The sequence below is a fragment of the Nanorana parkeri genome, unplaced genomic scaffold (assembly GCF_000935625.1).
Source record: "Nanorana parkeri isolate BGI_ZX_2015 unplaced genomic scaffold, ASM93562v1 scaffold302, whole genome shotgun sequence".
NCBI lineage: Eukaryota > Metazoa > Chordata > Amphibia > Anura > Dicroglossidae > Nanorana > Nanorana parkeri.
The window spans coordinates 1,444,603-1,462,801 of record NW_017306570.1 but is presented as its reverse complement, the minus strand read 5'-3'; the positions used below and the strand labels follow the sequence as shown (position 1 = coordinate 1,462,801).

The following is an 18,199-nucleotide window of genomic DNA, read 5'->3' as shown; positions in this document are numbered from 1 at the left end:
CCTGTCATTCACACCTATCTATAAGATCCATGGTCCTGTCACATAGGTTGCTATCAGTTATCCGATGTGGCTCACACTTCAAACATGCTGTTGAAAAGTTTTACACCCACTTTTATATTTTCATATATGGCACAAAATGAATATGTTGTAGACATTTGGGCAACAGTGGCAATAGCCCAGCGCACAAGATCGGTAGCTAAAAGTGTATATTCATCTGCATATACCTATACACAAGATATAACCTCCAATATACTTGCTGGTCAATTTTATATATATTTGTTTCTTTTCATTTAGTTTCACTATGTCCCATGACACGAAGGGTGAATCCCAACACTCCCAGCAATCTCAAGGCACATCTAGTTCATCGTCCAGTGCTCCTCAGTCATATAGCCAGTCATCCTCTTCTGGTTCTGGTACATTAAGCTCTTTGGAAACCGTTCCAGCACAAGATCTAGCTTCTATTCCAGAAGATGTGGAAATGGATGAGCAGTCTCCAAAGCCTTGGGGTCGCCTCTGGGCCTTAGGAAAAGGGTTCTTGAACCATGGTATTTATTTTATGCTGCATACACTTTTTCAAATCTATATATCCATGTCTTGCTCGCTCTCTTTTCTCTCTTTGTTTTAAGCACATAGCAACTTGCGTGGTCGTACACGTCTTGTCTGATTCCTTGGTAGGGTGCACAAAATAACAACAAGCATGGAGAATCTAGTGCCAAAGAAGAATACAGTTAACAGATTATTTTAAAGTGACAGTAAACTTAGGAGCTAATCTTAAAAATACAATTAAGTAACTTAACTTAACTTTTAACAAAAATGTATCTTATTTGTGCATAACTCGGCTGTAGATCCTCAAATTATCTCTGACTTCATGCTGACACTGTCCTTCCTTCTGGAGGGGGGCTACTTTTGTTCCCCATGTGTGTTGTAAAGTAGTTACTGTTCCAAGCTCACTCCTGTGATGGACTTCAACCGCAGTACAAATTAGTAAACCAAACCTGAGATTGTAGTCCATCACGGGAGTGAGCATGAAGCGGTGGCTACTTTACAACACACAGGGACCATGGAGAACAAAAGTTGATTACACAGCACATAGCTTCTTATCCTCTTGCTTTGTTTAACAGTCTCATGTCACAAGAACGTTTCAGGGTCTCTTTATCAGTTGTCACTGTGGCTACCTAATGAAGAGGTCCTGCGTGACCCCAAAACGTTGTTCTTGTGACATGATGTGACTGTTTAATAAAGCAAAAGAATAAGAAGCTTTTCCGCAGGGTGTGCTGGTGATCAACTTGTCTTCTGTCTGAAGTTTTGCAGGGAGCCAAATGTGGCATCACTGCGAGCACCACCATCTTCCCAGATTGCTACGCTGTATTGAGTGCAGGTGTCTTAGGGCCCTCCTTACCATCTTGTCTTGAATTGTTTTGTGGTTGTAATGTCTTCCTTATATTGTAAAGCGCTGCACAAACTGTTGGCGCTATATAAATCCTGTATAATAATAATACTTTAAAATATAAAATCCAGAAAATGTCACAACTCAGCCCCGTGTTTACCATGTTGTTTAGCGTGGCTCTTATTTTCATGTCTGCATTTTACACTCTCTACTATTGTAGTTATTATGAGATGTGGAAGACCACAGCTTTATATTTGTGATAGTTGGATTAGATGCAGTGAGGCTTCAGACTATCTGCCACTTCATTATGCATTGTGCTTATAACCACTGTTGATAAGGTCATATCACCTTTACCTTCTCAGTCTTGTCCTCTCGTTTTCATTGCATTTCAGCTCTTTCAATCACGAAGGTCCCACATGATCTGTGGGCCTTATTTAATGCAATCTGCATGCATATATAGTCTGCCAAGGAACACCCACATCTCAAAACTTGCATCAAGGCATTTTGATATTTTGCATAACTCTTCCCAGAAGTCATCCCATTGCTTGCATTAGGGCTTTAGCGCTCTTGACAGAGCACTGAGGCAGGGTGTTGTAATGTTTTGAAGAAGCATATGCATAGCATCCTGTGAGGATCTGCCTACATTGCATAGAGAAGCAGAGAGACCCAATTATGTTATCTCTGAGTCCAAAACAAAGAATTTTAATTTAAAAAAATGTATCAGCTTGCTGATAAGGCGGAAAAGAGGAACCAGGGAAGGCCACGCTCTCTGTCCCACCATTTAGTGTTAAGGATGCATCTCCCTCCTGCTGCTCCTGCTTTTCAAAGACCCACATGGAGCTCCTATCTTTAATCAATTCCTTCTGCCCATCTACAGTGACTTTGGTCATCTGACCCTTACCAGCTGTCAATGTTTTGAGTTTTGTAAGTACCTGAGTTCTTGCTTTGTACCCTGTGCTTAGTTGCCTTACCTCCACACGTTCATACCGCATGCAACTGAAAGTCAATCCCATTATATCCACTCTTCTCTGTATTTCTCTAAGGGGATTGGAATCACCCTGGTGGGTCCTGGACACCCCTTAAATGCTTATTGGATTTGTGGATTTGTTTGGGAAGGTTTTTGCTAAGCATTGGCCCATACTCACTTTGGATCTGCCAGTGACTCACCTTAACAGGGAAACCACTAGTGTGTCCTCACTTTTAATGGATTCTACATACCAACAGTTAGAATCCCTCTTCAAAACCCATTTCTTGCTGGCATGCCGTACCCCTCACCTTATTCTTGCTGTGTCCTCAATTTGTAAAACCATACTGGAATGGCTTAAATCCCTCCAAAAAAAGATCTCTCCATCGTGGCAGTGGAGCAGTTACTGATTGAGCGTGTGAAACAGACATCTGATGCTTTACGCTTCAGTTGTGATGGCCTGCTAAACAAGCTGTTTTTTTCCTGTATGGGGTCTGTTGTCTATACAAACAGACCCCATGCTTAAAGTGCTGGAATACTGACACTTGTCTGCTTGGTCTTTGGACCTACACATGACATTATTATCAAGGATATCTCTGGAGGCCAGAGCGTACACCTGCCTCAGCAAAAAATGTCTAGGTAAAGGTTAGCCAAGTCCCCATTATTTTCCCTAATTCTGCAGTAGGCACGCCTAGGTTTCCCAAGCTTGGTTCTCCAGCCACCCGCAAGTAGAATGCTAGAACCTCATGGGTAGTTTGCCCTTCAGGAATTTATGTGCAGAGTGTGCCCTTTCAGCATTATAGGCTAAACCCTTGGAAACGATTCCCTCTTCAGCTCCTCACCTTCAATCTTCCTGTGCCCACTTCTCAGACTAGTGTACTTACCCATGTTCCCTTGGGGGTCTCCTGAACTAAAGTTCCATGTCCTCGCTCCTGTACCAGTTTATTCTTACCAAGTTGTATACCAGGCTGACCTAGGTTCTTGCAAAGAACCTAGCCTCTTTTTGGGAAATGCTAATCTAAAAATGTTGCATGGTATCCATCAGGTCTACCATCCCTGTTCCTTCCCACAGGGGACCCTCTGAGCTTTGTGGTTAGCCAAGGAGCTTATTTGCTGATCCCCCTGACCTTCCTGGGCCCTCTCCAGTCTCGCCTTGCATCTCAAGTCTTCTCCAGGATGCTGGCCCATGTGTTAATCCTAGTGCCTTTTCCTGACACCCACATTGTGGGACAATGAGACAACCTTCTGTGGAAAAAAATCAGCTTGGACCCTAGCGGACAACATGTTCCTGGTAGTCCAAACATCTCCAAGATTTGGCTGCAGCCATTCTAGGTTGTTCCTTGGACCCTTATGGGGTTAAGTGAGTCGAAGCTTATGGCCTTCTCGACTTAGTTTCTCTGGACATTCCTCTGCCAGGACATCGTTCTTCGATTCCTCTGTCCAGTTCCCAAAGGGGAGCACTTCTCCTTGTTGACCACAGTTCAGGTTGTTAACCTTCCCCTGCAGGAATATAATTTGTTTTAGTCAACCTTCTGGTTGGCTTAGGTTGACAAGCTTTAAACTTCTAGTCTATAGCGTGGTGTTTTACCTCCCATGTCAAGGTATACCCGTTTTGGTTATTCAACCATTTTTCTTTACCTTTTTGTGCATGAGGTGTAGTTCCCCATGTTTTCTCCTCCTGATCTTTCATGTTTCCCCTAGCCAGGTGGGGGGTTTAGGCCTTCGTCATTAGTCCTTCTGATGGTACTTTAGCTGCAGACAGTCCCAGTTCTTGTTCCCAGCGAGTTAGCGGCTGTTTGCGAGTTAGCGGCTGTTTTGGACAGCTTTTGAACATCCCATTAGTAAAGATTTCATGTGTCCCTTAATGGACGAGAGAAAATCGGATTCTCGTACTTGATGTAAGAGGATTTTTCCAGTTTTGGACGAGTAAGGAGAAGGAGAAAGAGTAAGTTAAAACCTCTGTTGAGCTTGTATTGCTGTCTGTGCCTCCCCTGGTGTCCTTTGTGCTGTCCTGGAGACCTGAGGGAAAATAAATCTACCCAAAGAAAAGGAAGATCTCTACCTATTGATCTACTGTTATATTCAGAGCACTGTAAAGTATTTGAACTGTGTATTCAGTTCTTGATTTACTACTTTCAGTAAATATAGTATAATATATACTTTTGATGAAAACCTGATGCTAACATTTTATTTTTTTTACATTTTTTTCTTTTATACAGATTGTGTTAATGAACAATATGAATTTGGAAGGGACAAGCACAGTGATTATACTTTTGATAAACCAATAATAAATCGGACTGAGAGATACAAAACCTACAGCAAAAAGCACTTTCGGATTTTTAGGGTGAGTTGTATAGGAGACTGGGGGAAATGTAATAAATGTTTGGGGGGTTTTCATGCACAAGAGGAAATCATTTTTTGTATTTAAATCTTGGTAAAATAAACCAGCATGTTTAGCTGTTTTAACTTTCTAATAGGAAGTTGGGCCTGGCTTGTCGGTGGTTGCCTACATTGAGGATTTAAGTGGGAACGGAACTTTTCTTAACAAGCAGCTTATTGGACGGGGGAATAAATTGCCTTTAACAAACAATGCTGAAATTTCACTTTCATTACCCGCCAACAAAGGTACTTTATGGATTTTTATTTGCAGTTAGTTTTTTTTGTTTTGTTTTCTCAATGTTCTTCTCAGATATTTTAATTTGGTGCCTTCCGCTATTTCATCACTGCAGCATTCGCTCCTTTAACACTACATCTAATACAGAATATTCATAAAACCCAGTGACCTGAAGATTTAACAGGCTATTTTCAGAATCTAAATTCCTGGCTTGTCACAAGATGGCAGTACAAGACTGCCTCCAGTTCTGACTCACTCATTGAAGTGTTTTGATCTTAATTCTTTTTCCCAGAATATCAGTCACCCTTCAATTAGATCATGTTTGCCTGAATGCACAAATGCATGACTAGACTGATGCAGTTTTAATCAGGATTATGTAACTGTTCTTTTACAATCTTTTCTAAATGGATCAATAAAACAGCAAATGTATGTAAATTATATTTGCTCAATAAGAGACATTGAGTTATTGCCTAATCTTGCTCATACATGGTACTACTATTTGCAGCCATTTGAGAGGTAACAGTTTTTTTTTTTTTTGCAGTTTTTGTGTTCACTGATCTGTTGGTCGATGATCAGTCGGTTTATCCTAAGGAATTTACAGACCTATACATCATGTCAAAAACCATAGGAAGGTAGGTAAAAGTTGCATTATACCTGCCTTTTAAATGTTTATATGATTATGACTGTTCATTGGACAAATAGTCTGCTTATGTATTCAAGTGGATTTTAAAGGAAACCTGGACTTATGAGAGAAAAACAGAAGCTTCCTTTCCGAATGTCTCTTTCTGAAACCAGCAGTTCCTTGGCTGTCATGATGATCCTCTGCTTTTAAATGCTTTGAATCACTACCAGAAACAAGTATGCGAGTCAGGAAATATGACTACAGTTTGACTTCATTCGCTGCATATTTGTTTCTGGGTAGTGATTCAGTATTAAAGTGAGAAGATCAGCATGACTGCCATCAATGGCATAGCACTTGCCACACACTTACAAGCCTTGAAACAGCTATATGCAGTTTGGAATAAATGGCTTTATAGCAGGGGCGCCCCGAGGCCGGGTGTCACCCGGTCTCTAGACCGAGTGACACAGGCCGCCGTGTCGTCATCGTGCATGCGCGGCCATCTGATTGACGCGTCAGCGGCCATCTTGGTGATGGACGCCGGCAGAGAGAGGAAGGGAGGTTCACCTGGCGGGATGAGGTATGGCCCTGAGTCCCCTCCTCTCTCCTGACACCGTCGGGCTCTTGGTCCGTGACCGAGTGCCCAACTTTTTAGAGGGGGTGACACCAAAATGACAGACATTTTGGTGTCACCAGGGTGCGGGCCGCACCTCCCTTTGTGACGCCACTGCTGTATAGTATTAGACGGTACCTGTGCAGTAAACCAGCAGTTCTGGATGTCCCAGGAGGAAAAAGGAATGATTTGTGTGGCTGTGCCTTCTATCTGAACATGAGAAATAAACGTTGTTTTTGGGCTTGTGATGGAAGTGAAACACGCAGATTATTTCTTTTAAGACAGCTCTACCGCTATGTATGAGTTTATTTAAAATCAGGGATCGACAAATCCCAGGTGCCAGGTCACCATGGCGACTAGGAGTTGCGTCCTGGCGCACAGACTTTTGCCATCCCATTCACTGTCCCCCGCTGCTGCCTCCTCCGCATCAACTCTACTCCCCCCGTTCATCCCTGCTGGGAGTTGCTGCATTCTGTGGTCTGTATCCCCGTAATACCCGCTGCATTTCCTGCCTGTACCAGCAGAGGCAGTGGGGATCGGGCGGGATACAGACCACTGCAGCTGGCGCCCAGCGGGGAGGAGAGGCTGCTGTAACTCTGCATTCCCCACCCAGCCGTGTTGAGGTCCTCCATGCTGTGCTATGCTCTGCCGTGCCCCACCGTAACTGTGCTCCGCTGTTTTGTGCTCCCCTGTGCCGTGCCTGTTGTAACTGTGTCTGTCGTGCCCCTGCTCCTCAGTAGAGAAGCAGACCTGAAGGAGAATTTTCTCCTTCAGGTTCCCTTCTCTGCTGATTGACAGCAGGCGGTGGGTGAGTTTGATAGTCAGCCTGTTATTGGCTATTGGCTAACAGAAACACAAGTCGGATGCACCTACGTACATAAACAAAGATTGCACTACACTTCTCCAGTATCGCCATGTGTGCCAATTAAGACTGTAATTGCAAATGACAACTACCAACCTTGTTTACTTTGTACTGAATTTTTTACCTTTCTATGTCTATTCTGTATAGTACGAGTATGCTCACTGCAATTCTCTTTAATACTCCCATGTTTGGGATAATGTAATACAGAACTGTCTGTTAATAACCTTCAAAATCCTAATAAAAAACATTTGACAAAAAAAAGAAAATAAAACTTTGTTTAAAAAAACAAAAAAACCTTGCTCCTAACTTCTTTTCGCTGTTCATAGATTCAAAGCAAATTTGTCAAGCCCTGTTTCAAATAGTGCTTGAGTAACCGCTGAACTGCCAATTATAGGATCTTGGTTATCTTTCCACAATTACCTGCAGAAATCACTGTGCACTTTACATTGCCTGATGCCAGTCTAACATGTTTTCCAAGCCTTGAGGTATTAGGAAGGTTCGATTATGAATCACCTCCCCTCATTTATCATCTAACAATAAGCAAAGGGCAGAGTAGATGACCGATTTAAGCAGAGAAACTGCAATATAAAGTGGTGTCTCCCTCTTCGCTATACAGTGTTGCAGGATGTGTAAATCACAGGTCAGCTAAACCAAACTGCCGGTAATTACAGTTAAACGGTACACATTTATATATTTCAATTGGATTTTTAGTTGTGGAGTTCTGTTTATTTGTCGATAACTAGCTTTAAATCATCTGTATCACTATGCTAATAAAGACATTGATGTCGGGTATCAGTTGCAGGAACCTAGAGGGCTGCTCTAAAAGGTAAATCTCTGATAAATTCTGATTGTTTCGAAGCTTGCTATTCTGCGTAACTGTTCTATGGGATGTGGTGGTACCACTGCAACAAAGTGGCTGCATGCCTGCCATTTGTAGTGCTACCACAGCTCACAATATGAACTGGAAGTGGATTCATCCCACCCATGGAGGCAGACTGACAGCCTAGTACCTCCCTGAGTCACATCGGTAGATCTAATGGTTTATTTACAAATCCATATCGCATATTTTTTTTTTACTACAACCTCTGCAGTGATGCCTTCTCCTAGGCTGCATATTTTGAAATGGGATGCAGGAAAGTATGAATGCATGACCTGACTTAAGAAGAAAATGTTATTGTACTTTTACACTTTAGTTTTGAAGATGTTTAATGCATGTACAGCGGGTTGTTCCAGTAATTTGTGTCTTTATTGTCGTGTTCTGGCTTCTGCTTTAAAGTTCTTCTGTTATTTCAGTGGGGCTTGTGGTGAAGTCAAATTGGCCTTTGAAAAATTAACATGCAGGAAGGTGGCTGTGAAAATTATTAGCAAGCGTTCATTTCGGATGAGCTCTGCTTCCTTAGTAAGTAAGAATTTGACACACTAATGTTTTCTGGTACATTCATTTATTAAAAATGTTGTTATTCTGTGTGAAAATACTTGAATTCCTCAAATTTGATGCTAAGCTTTGTCAAAATCAAACATGTTGTGCTGGTTTGTTTTGTTTTTTGAATATTACCTGTTTTGTTCAACAACAAATATATATTAATAAAAATCCTATTGGTTGGAAACATTCACCTAGGTACTAAGACATTGAAAATCTTCTTTTCTGTAGAACCATGCCATCTCCACAGACACAGAAATTGAAATCCTAAAAAAAATGACTCATGTGAGTAAAAGATTTGAACTATTCATTTTAACTGCACTATACTTTTAGCATTATAAATGTGATAATATTCATTATACATGGGCATAAAATCGTACAATAACTAATGATATGGATTCCTAACTGGGTGTCCTTTCACCAGTGCCTCCCAAACCTAAAGTCCCACCAGCAGTACTTCACATACTATGTGCAGAGGGAGACCCAATAAAGTCTTAGTAATGATGTTTAGCTACTGATGTCACTATTCCCAAAACATGAACTGCTGGTGGCATTTGGCAGCATTTGGAATCACTGTTTACCACAGCATGAGAGTAATGTTGATGAAATACACAAGGTACAAATTAGTTAAAAGCCAGTGCAGTTTGCATTATTCAATTTTTTTTTTTTTTTATCGTCTACAGCCTTGTATCATTAAGATTGAGAACTTCTTTGACACAGAAGACTTTTTTTTCATCGTTTTGGAGTTGTGAGTAATGTACAAAATATCTTAACACATTTTGAGTTAGAGGAGGTTAAATTGTATGTAAAGGATGTTATGCACAATGCTCTATACCTGAAGAGTTTAAGGGAAAGTATAGTTTATTTTCAGTGAGCCCTTGAGTTGTTTTTGCCAAAGTTACCTTAACTTTGACATTATTTACAAGCTTCCTTCTCCTCCTCCTCCTCCTCCTCCTCCTCCTCCTCCTCCATGTTTACTGTACTGAAGTAAATTGGTTGTAAGAGAAATAAGGGGGCAGCCTTTACTGATCACCTTCTGAATATACTACTTGACTTGCTGTCATACTAAGCCACTAGCTGACAAACAAATATGCAGATATGTGAAGTCAGAAGTCCTGCAGTGCATACATTTTTCAGCTCCGTGATTTGAAATATTGAGCAAACTGGACAGCCAGTCAGCATTTTGTAGAAGGAGAGAGCCGCAATCGCAGCCTTCAGATATCTTTTAATACCGGTTTATTTGCTAGCAGAACTCCAGCTCTGGGTTCTGACCCCCTGGATAGTATTTGTTTTTTTAAAACAACCCCTCTACTCGCCTACACCCACTCGCCTACACCCACTCGCCTACACCCACTCTCCTTGCCATTGCTACTCCACTGCCCTGTGTTGGCTCTAACATTTCTCATGTAAATTGCTGTCTGAAGGTGCTCAGATTGTCTTTTATTTCTAATACAAAACTTTTACTATGTAAAGTTGTAATTAGGTCTGTGAATGGGTCCAGCCATATTTACTTATTACATATGCAGGTTGTCCTTCCTGCTTAGTAGTCTTGCTAAATGGTTGTGCTTTACCATTCCTATCTTATAATGTTAGTTAAGAAGTCTGGGGACTCGTTGAAAGCAGAGCACATATCTCCACAAAGGTAAGATTTTATTTCTCTCTGCAAATATTAATAAAGAAGGTTAAGTGAAATAAAGGGAACCATTTGGGGAAGAGTCTAAAAAATCGTTTCACTTGTATGTAATATAATTAAAATATCATATTGTAAGAGTTGTAAAATCTCATAAAAAAACAGATCCAAAATATTTGCTCACTGAGAATTTGCTATAGTTTTCTTTAAGCAGCGAGGTAAGCATATTACATTTCAACAGGGTGTCCATTTTTACTAGCATTTTGGATAGGGTCTCCACTGGAATAATTTCACTTCCAGAAAGTGAAAGGAGTGGGCCCATTTATAGCACAGAGCATAGTATGCAGAGCGTGTACCTGGCACAGAGGCGGCTACTTCCCTCTGGCAGGCGAACGATGGGAAGCTTTACATATAAGTGAGCACGGTGTAAGATGTGTGACAACTTGATGCAGTAAAATTTGCTGCATCGATTTAAGTGTATACTGAAGTGAACCCTCTGATAACATTGCAGTTTTACACCCTTGGATGTATTTTGGATAACAATCTTTTTATGCTAAAGTTTATTGCTTGTAAATATGGCTACTGCTAACACAGGTTACACAGTTCATCCATTACATGTAGCAGGTTACAAAAAGATGGTGTTGTGTTGTACACAAGTACAGGGGGTTATGTTTGTGGGGCTTAGGAAACCTAAAGTATGACAGTGTAACACTGTTACTGCACTAAAGTCACACTGCTATTTTTGATGAGCCATGAGCTAAGGCTACAAATTTACTGGAACTTATTTGTTACTGTCAGTATGTTAAATAATTATGTGGTCTTATGCAAACATTTTCTGTGTTTGTGAAGCCCATTCAGAGCAATAGCACACGGTTCATGGTCATCAAAGACAAGATGTGTGACTTTGTTTTAATAGGCGTTTCTGAAGCCTAACTAAAAACCACTGTTTTCATTGAAGTTTTATAAAACACTGCATAAGCCACAAAACTAATGCCACTTCATGTCATCCTAGCAAGCTACATTAATAGAATTTTTGTACTTACTGAAAGTAAGAGAGAGTTTGAGGGACACAGCAAGTCAGATACTGTCAGGTTGTATCGCCATTTACAGGAGGAATGGACAGTGGCATAAAAAATTGTGGGCCATCACAGAATAACCCCTCTACTCCTAGCGTGCCTCAGTTTTGTGGCATGACAGTATCAAGAGCTATGAATATAAACTCAGAGGTGTTGGGCCTGTACCTCTCAATGAACTCCCAAGAAAAGGAGCAAAGAGCTCAGGATTTGTGTCCCATTAAGTCAAACGACTGAAGCAATAGGGTGTGAAGAATTACCTTCAGATGGGTAGGCAAAGGAAGGGATATAGACTTTGGTACCAGACTGGTGAATTGGAATTGACTAGGAGGGGTGAGGTTAGTTTAAAATGTTATCCCTGGTGCATGCAAAATACCTCTGGAGCAACACCAAAGGAATCCTGCCAAAGAGCAATGCTGGCTGTTCTAAGTTTGGGTATAGGGATGCTTCTGTGGAGCAAGACTTGCAACACTTCTTAGTACAACCAAGAGCATATGCCTGGTTGGAAGCCGAAAGAAGGGAAGAAACCTGAGGCCCTTTCTCAATGGTCTCTGAATCTGTCAAGGAAATTGGACCTAACCCTAGTTGGATGAACTCCCCAAAGTCAGTAACGGTTCCCCATGCCTGTCTTGGGCTAGCTGCAGCTAGATTAGTGTGCTTTGCCTGCTTACCATAAAGAGAGACATGGGGTGCTCCTCCTACAAGCTTGACCTGCTGTGCAGGTTCTGAGGCCTACATAGATACACAGTATCATCCAGCATAGGGACACATCTCCATGTTGAAGGCACAGTTAGTATCTCAATGTTGACTGACCAAGGAGACCTGCTGAAGGCAGGATCCCACAAAGTGGAGGCAACCAACCTAGTCTGGAAGACCAGAAGGCAGTTCATGAAAGGAAGAATCTCCCCTTACCAGCCACCTTACCAGTGTGATGCTGTGTAGACACATCAGGGAATACCTGGCCCATGGAAGCAAACGTGCTAGAATGCTCAGAAACTAAATCCACAATGGCAGAGGCAATGGCTGAGGTAGACTGAAAGGGTGGAAAAGGAGACATCTGAGAGAAGCGTCCCCCTACACCCGGCATTGCTGCAAAGGAGAGAAGGGAGACCCCCTATCTGATAATGGTCTTAAAGGACCACTTACTGCAGACTTATGTTGCGAGGACTTAAGGAAGGTGGATATCCTTACCTACAGGTGACAGGTAAATCCTAGAGCTGAAACCTGGCAAGGCAAGATCAGGCTGGGTTTTGCAGGCGCTAGGCCCTTCAGTGATGTCCACTGGGATCCTTGAAGCTTATCCTATTCACTATGGGTCCTCAGAGTATCTCTCAAAGGGGATGCCAGGAAAGGGCTCTAGGCCTAACACAAACGTCCAGGCTCCGAAGAGAAACATGTTGCACCCATACGACACCAATGTTTCAGGTCCCCAACAGGGTGAGGCACCGCTAAAGCTGTTCCCAGGCAACCTAGTAAGACATCAAGGTCCCTCTAGATAAGGGGATACATTGAGGGGTACCAGGTAGCATTAGGGAACTAGCATGTTACAGGGAAACGGAAACTCTGAGACAGGGGGAGATGACCTGAATGGGGCTCAGATGGAACTCTAGCTGACACAGGGTTCGGAACAAGGGGTTTAAGGGGTGAGAAGAATCCACAGAAATGGGGGTGTGGCGCAATAATCAGTGCGCTAGCTCAAGGCAAAGTGGCAGGTACAACTGGAGAGAACATCGGGACAAGGAGTTGGCACCCAAAATGACGTGCTCTACACCTAAATGCCTAGAAAAGGCAAGCTTACCATGGACCCAGAAAGATTCACAAACAATCCAGCCCCCCCCCACTTGTAGAAGGGGATGCACCTTTATACAGAAGGTTTGTTAACAGACTTAGCCGGTTTTAGCCTTCAAAGGCTAGCCATGACATATGCAGTGTAAGGCTTCAGACATTTCTCATATCCATTCAGTTAAAGAGGGGTCTACCCTGGTGCTATAGATGTCTCTCTTGAGGCATCTACCCCATTCTGCTACAGTAAGGTTGAGTAAGGTCACAGCCATCACAGGACTGAGGGCAGAACCTGCCAGAGCAAGACTGCTCTGGCAGGTTCTGCCCTCAGGGGAGCTTTAGGTGCTTTTATATGGGTTTTCTAAATGCATCTAATGATTTCCAATGGATCCATTCACACCTTGTGTTTTAGATGCAGTAAGTTTAGCTTCGTTTAGGAAAAAAAGTCAGGTGCGTCCAGGAAACAATTTTAGCTTCTAAACTCATGCAAACGCAAGACACCTATTTGCTGAAATCTCATTGGCTTCTTCGACTGTTTCAATGGACAAAGGACAGATGCATCTAAAAGCATATGCGTGTAAACACGTGTCATGTAAAGCATATAGCTTGACCGATTTTACAGACAGATCTCTGCATAAAAATGCAAGTGGACATTGTGAATGAAGCCTTAGGAGGTCAGTAAAATTCTTGAGAGCATGCTTTCTACCTGCCAAGTGGATTTTCTGTTTAGGTGAGTCACTGGCAGACACACCGTGGGTATAGACCACCATTTAACAATGTTCCTCTCAAAATGGAATAGTTCTGAAGTTCTGACACACCTTCAGATGAAGCCCAGGAGCCCTTCAGTCTGCTTCCAGTCTGCATATCTGGTGTAAGTCCATCAGCATTAACCATTACTGCAGTGAAAACCGTTGGTGGCGAGACATGTGAAAGGTGCCCACATGTGCTATAGCAATGTAGTCCTGATGCTTTAGGCCTGACCAGATGTGTCACAACTCTGAACCTGAAAAGCACTCTGTGGCTAAGATAGAACACTCAGGTCTGGAAAGTATCACAACACAGAGCCCAGTGCCCAAATGTCACATTACAGGCTATCCTCACAACATTCAGTCCAGTGGGGTCCTGGTACTGCTACCAAAGCTAGTGGTGAGGAAATGCTGATCTGAATAACTGCTATATAGACATCAGGTTAAACAGAGGTGCAGCAAGGTATCTTAATTGAAGTCACGGAGGAAAAAATTCCATGAGAAAGACAAAAGAAAAAGCTTGCAAAAATAAAAAAATAGACCTTTTCAAGCAGAGCTGAGCAAAGGCATCTAATCTCCTAGGACACTGGGGGGGAAAAACGAAGACCTGCTGAAAGAAGGGGTTATGCTGGGCTGGCCCACAATTGTTTTGGCGGTGTCCATTCCTTAAGAAGATGTCAGTATAACCCGACAGTATCTGAATTCCTGTGTCTCTCCATGGAAGAGAAAGAAAGCAAGGTTCTGCTTATTGGTTCTACAAAGGCAGCAACATCCATAATGTTACATTTTGTACTTCTTTGTTTTAGATGGCTAGTGCAGTAATCTGGTGATCCACTTTTTTCCAGGATGGAAGGAGGAGAATTATTTGACAGGGTACTAACAGCATCCAGACTTAATGAGTCAACTGCAAAACTGTATTTTTATCAGATGCTGCTAGCTGTTCAGGTAATATCAAATTCCATTATATGTTGTGTTACAAGTATTACAGTAAACATATTTCATGCCTAAAGAAGACCTACGGGGTGAGTGAATTACACTCATCCCCATAGTTAGAGCCTGCACGTGACATTAAAACTGTCACTCGTCGGTTCTATTGATCGGGAAGTGAGCGAAAACATGCCACCGATCGATGGCTTCCCGATCATCTTCCTGCAGAGAGTGGGACTACCTCCCCCTCTTTGATCCTCTAGCGCTGACTGGAGTGACGGACGGGGCAGAGGGTGGGCATAGCTGGCTTTGCCTCTAGATAGGCAGAGCCAGCTGTTAATCAGTATTGTTGGGATCCATCCCGGCTGCAGCGCTCTCGGCAAACAGCGGGCAATAGCTCGCTATGTACTGAGCTTTGAGTCACGGGAGGAGGTTAGTATATGTTCTCCCGTGACCCTAAAGAGAACTATGGGGGAAAAAAAGGTTACTCCATAGTTCTCTTTAAAGCTATTAAATTGATGCTCTGAATACAATGCTGGCAGATTGACATCATTTGCATATCGGAAGCCCCTATGTTTTGGGGATCCGGGAACCCTTATAAGGATTTTCAACAGTACATGTGGCCAGCTCTAGGTGTCTGTATGTTAATTTTGTAATCCCTTCAGCATCTTTTAAAAAGATATCCGGTTACTTTTATTTTTCCTAATTTCTCAGGGTCTCACCCTTTAAATGTATTTAAAAGCATGAAAACATATACATTAATTTTAAATGGCTTGTAAAACAGATCAACTTGATGTAAATAATATAAATGCAAGTTTAAAAATGTTCCCTTTAAAAATTGTAATTATGTATGTAGGAGCAGCGCTATTTGCTTTACGTATGCAGGCTGTTTTATTGTGTTGCAGTACTACACAGTGGTACTTTACTGCTTCTTCTCACAATGCAGTCTGAGTCAGCTGATTGATAGCAAGGCACTCCCTGGGTAGCTGATATCTTATCAGAATAGTTGTTAGGGCAGGTTCACACCATATTCCGGACCCACCCGCCCACAGTTCCAGTGCATTCCAGACCAGACAAAATGAGACATGCAGCATTTTTCTGGTCTGGAACTCACTGAGCTGGTGTGAACAGAGGCAGAGGCCAGAAATAGCACAGGGATACATTGGGATGCATTGGGATGCATTTTGGTTCCGGAAACAATCTGGTCTGGTCTGGAGATGATCTGGATGTGGTGTGAATGGGCTATATTAGGAAGTGAGGCAGAGTAATTGAAAATTGAACATTCTCACTTGAGAGGCTAATCTTCAAATCAGCATCAAAAAACTATGATAAACAATGCAATAATAAAGTCCAAATATGTAGTCACTAAGAACAAACTTTACTTTTAAGTACTTGGATATACTGTATATTTATATTAACTGATAGGACACTGCTAACCAGAACCTTTAGTAGTATTTTAATCTTTGTTTCTTGAACCCTTATGGTTAATGCAGTAATGTCATATCTGTTGTATGTGCAAGTACTAACTAGTTGAAACTAAACTGTTTCAGTCAAGCCATAACCACATCTTACATCCTAGTCTCTGTATGTAAGTTTGTCCTTGAAAATGATCATGTATGCACATGCAAACCATGGAACTTCAGCAATGAACAGTTGCACTCATCATAGGCCAGGTAGGACATATATATGTAAGCAGCTTTTAGACATGGGATGACATTTGACCTACTGTAGATATCGGATAACAATCATATCTGTGGAGTGAGGCAGATGACAATCCCTAAATAGTCATGTTGATGTGCTTGCCAGGAGACCAAGGTGCCAAAGAGTGGTCGGATTCTATGCTATTAGCTATAAAAGACTCTAAGGGGAACTTATCAAAACTAAAGCAGACAACATCTGGAGCAGCTGTGCATGGCAACCAATTGGCTTCTCTCTTTCATTTTCAAATTTAAACTGGAGAGAAGCTGATTGATTGCCATGGGCAACTGCTTCAGATTTTGTCTGCTCCAGTTTTGATAAATTCCCCCCTATTTCCTTGCATATGATGCCCCCAACTCCAACATCACTTGCAGTATTCATAACGGCTTCGATTAGAGGTGCACCGAAATTAAAATTTCAAAACCAAAAATTGACTGAACCCCGTAAATGTTTTTTCTAACGTTTTCAAATGTTTAAACATATTTTATTTTTTATAAACGTTTTTTAATTTTTTTAATGTTTTATTTGTATTCATTTTTATTACATTTTTATTTTTTACTTTACTTTTAGGCGCTTCAGGGAAATATTGGGGGTCTAAACAGACCCCTGATATTTCCATTTTAAAAGAGATTGAGGACTCTGTGTCTTCAATCTCTTTTTCTGCAGCCCCTGTTATAAATGAACAGGAATCCTCTATACTGAGTGTTCCTGTTCATACATAACCTGAGGACATGGTATGCTTACTATATCCACAATCATGAATGAACGGGAGGTGATGTAGATCACTTCCCATTCATTCATAATTGAGGCTATAGTAAACATACCATGTCCTCCTATTTATTTCGGCCAATATGTTTCGGCAGGCGATATATCGGTGCATCCCTAGCTTCGAATTGTCATTAGAAAAATGTAGAGAGTATTTACCCTGCTTGTCCAACTAACATGTTTTGGTTTATTTTAGGGCTGTGGAAATTAACGATTAATTACTCGATTAATTGTTAAAATTTTTGATCGATCAAAAGAATTTTAATCGGTAATGAAAACACTCACCTCTCCGCAGGTTTCCGGGAGTCCCGTCGGAGATCCGGTGATGTCACGAACATCGACGTCACCGGACTCCTCCCCCTTCCCCAAATGACTCCGCCGGCTAATGAAGGGAAGGGGGAGGAGTCCGGTGACGTTGATGTCCGTGACGTCACTGGACTCTTCACCCCCTTCCCTTCGTTAGCCAACGGAGCCACTTGGGCCGGTGATCTGTCGACACTGAGAACTTATCGAGTTCTGCAAACGCCTGACTTCCAGTTTCGTTACAACTAAGAGGTTTGCCCAAGAAACTTGTTCTGCACGAGCGCCAGCCAAGGCATTGGCCTACACACATACAGCACAGTAATGAAGTAATAAAATGAACTAGGATCACACTAATCCAGCACGTTATTATTCTGAGTTGCCCCACTCAAGCGGCGGCCATATTGAGTGGGGCACGTGAGATTAATAACGTACTAGATTAGTGTGATCCTAGTTCATTTTATTACTTCATTGCTGTGCTGTATGTGTATAGGCCAATGTAGTTGGATCTGTATGTGCGTTATAATTAATCGATTTAAAAAAATGTGATTAACCGAACACGAAAAATTTGAATCCGTACCAGCCCTAGTTTATTAAGAGAGTCAGAGTGTGGTGGATCCCAGTAATAATATGTCTTTGAGGAGAAACAGACGGTTCACCATTCTCGTGAGAAGTCTGCCCTTCTTTGACCAATTAATTGATCTAAAATGTTGGGCCCCACCCATACCTAGGGCTAGCACTAGATTGCCAGTGTTCAGATGTTGAAATTGACAGCCACGACACGACAAACTTATATGTA

General features: G+C 41.9%; 1 protein-coding gene across 1 annotated transcript in view; it reads left to right on the top strand.

The window, feature by feature from the left end:
• The first annotated feature begins 299 nt into the window (after window positions 1–299).
• CHEK2 (checkpoint kinase 2) overlaps window positions 300–18,199 on the top strand; it is a 32,969-nt gene continuing 15,069 nt past the window's right edge. Inside the window, exons 1-8 of the mRNA XM_018557774.1 lie at window positions 300–545; window positions 4,571–4,695; window positions 4,829–4,976; window positions 5,507–5,597; window positions 8,353–8,458; window positions 8,711–8,764; window positions 9,163–9,227; window positions 14,556–14,655. Coding sequence (XP_018413276.1) covers window positions 302–545; window positions 4,571–4,695; window positions 4,829–4,976; window positions 5,507–5,597; window positions 8,353–8,458; window positions 8,711–8,764; window positions 9,163–9,227; window positions 14,556–14,655 — 933 coding nt within the window. The 5' untranslated portion in view covers window positions 300–301. The remainder of the gene's footprint in view (window positions 546–4,570; window positions 4,696–4,828; window positions 4,977–5,506; window positions 5,598–8,352; window positions 8,459–8,710; window positions 8,765–9,162; window positions 9,228–14,555; window positions 14,656–18,199) is intronic.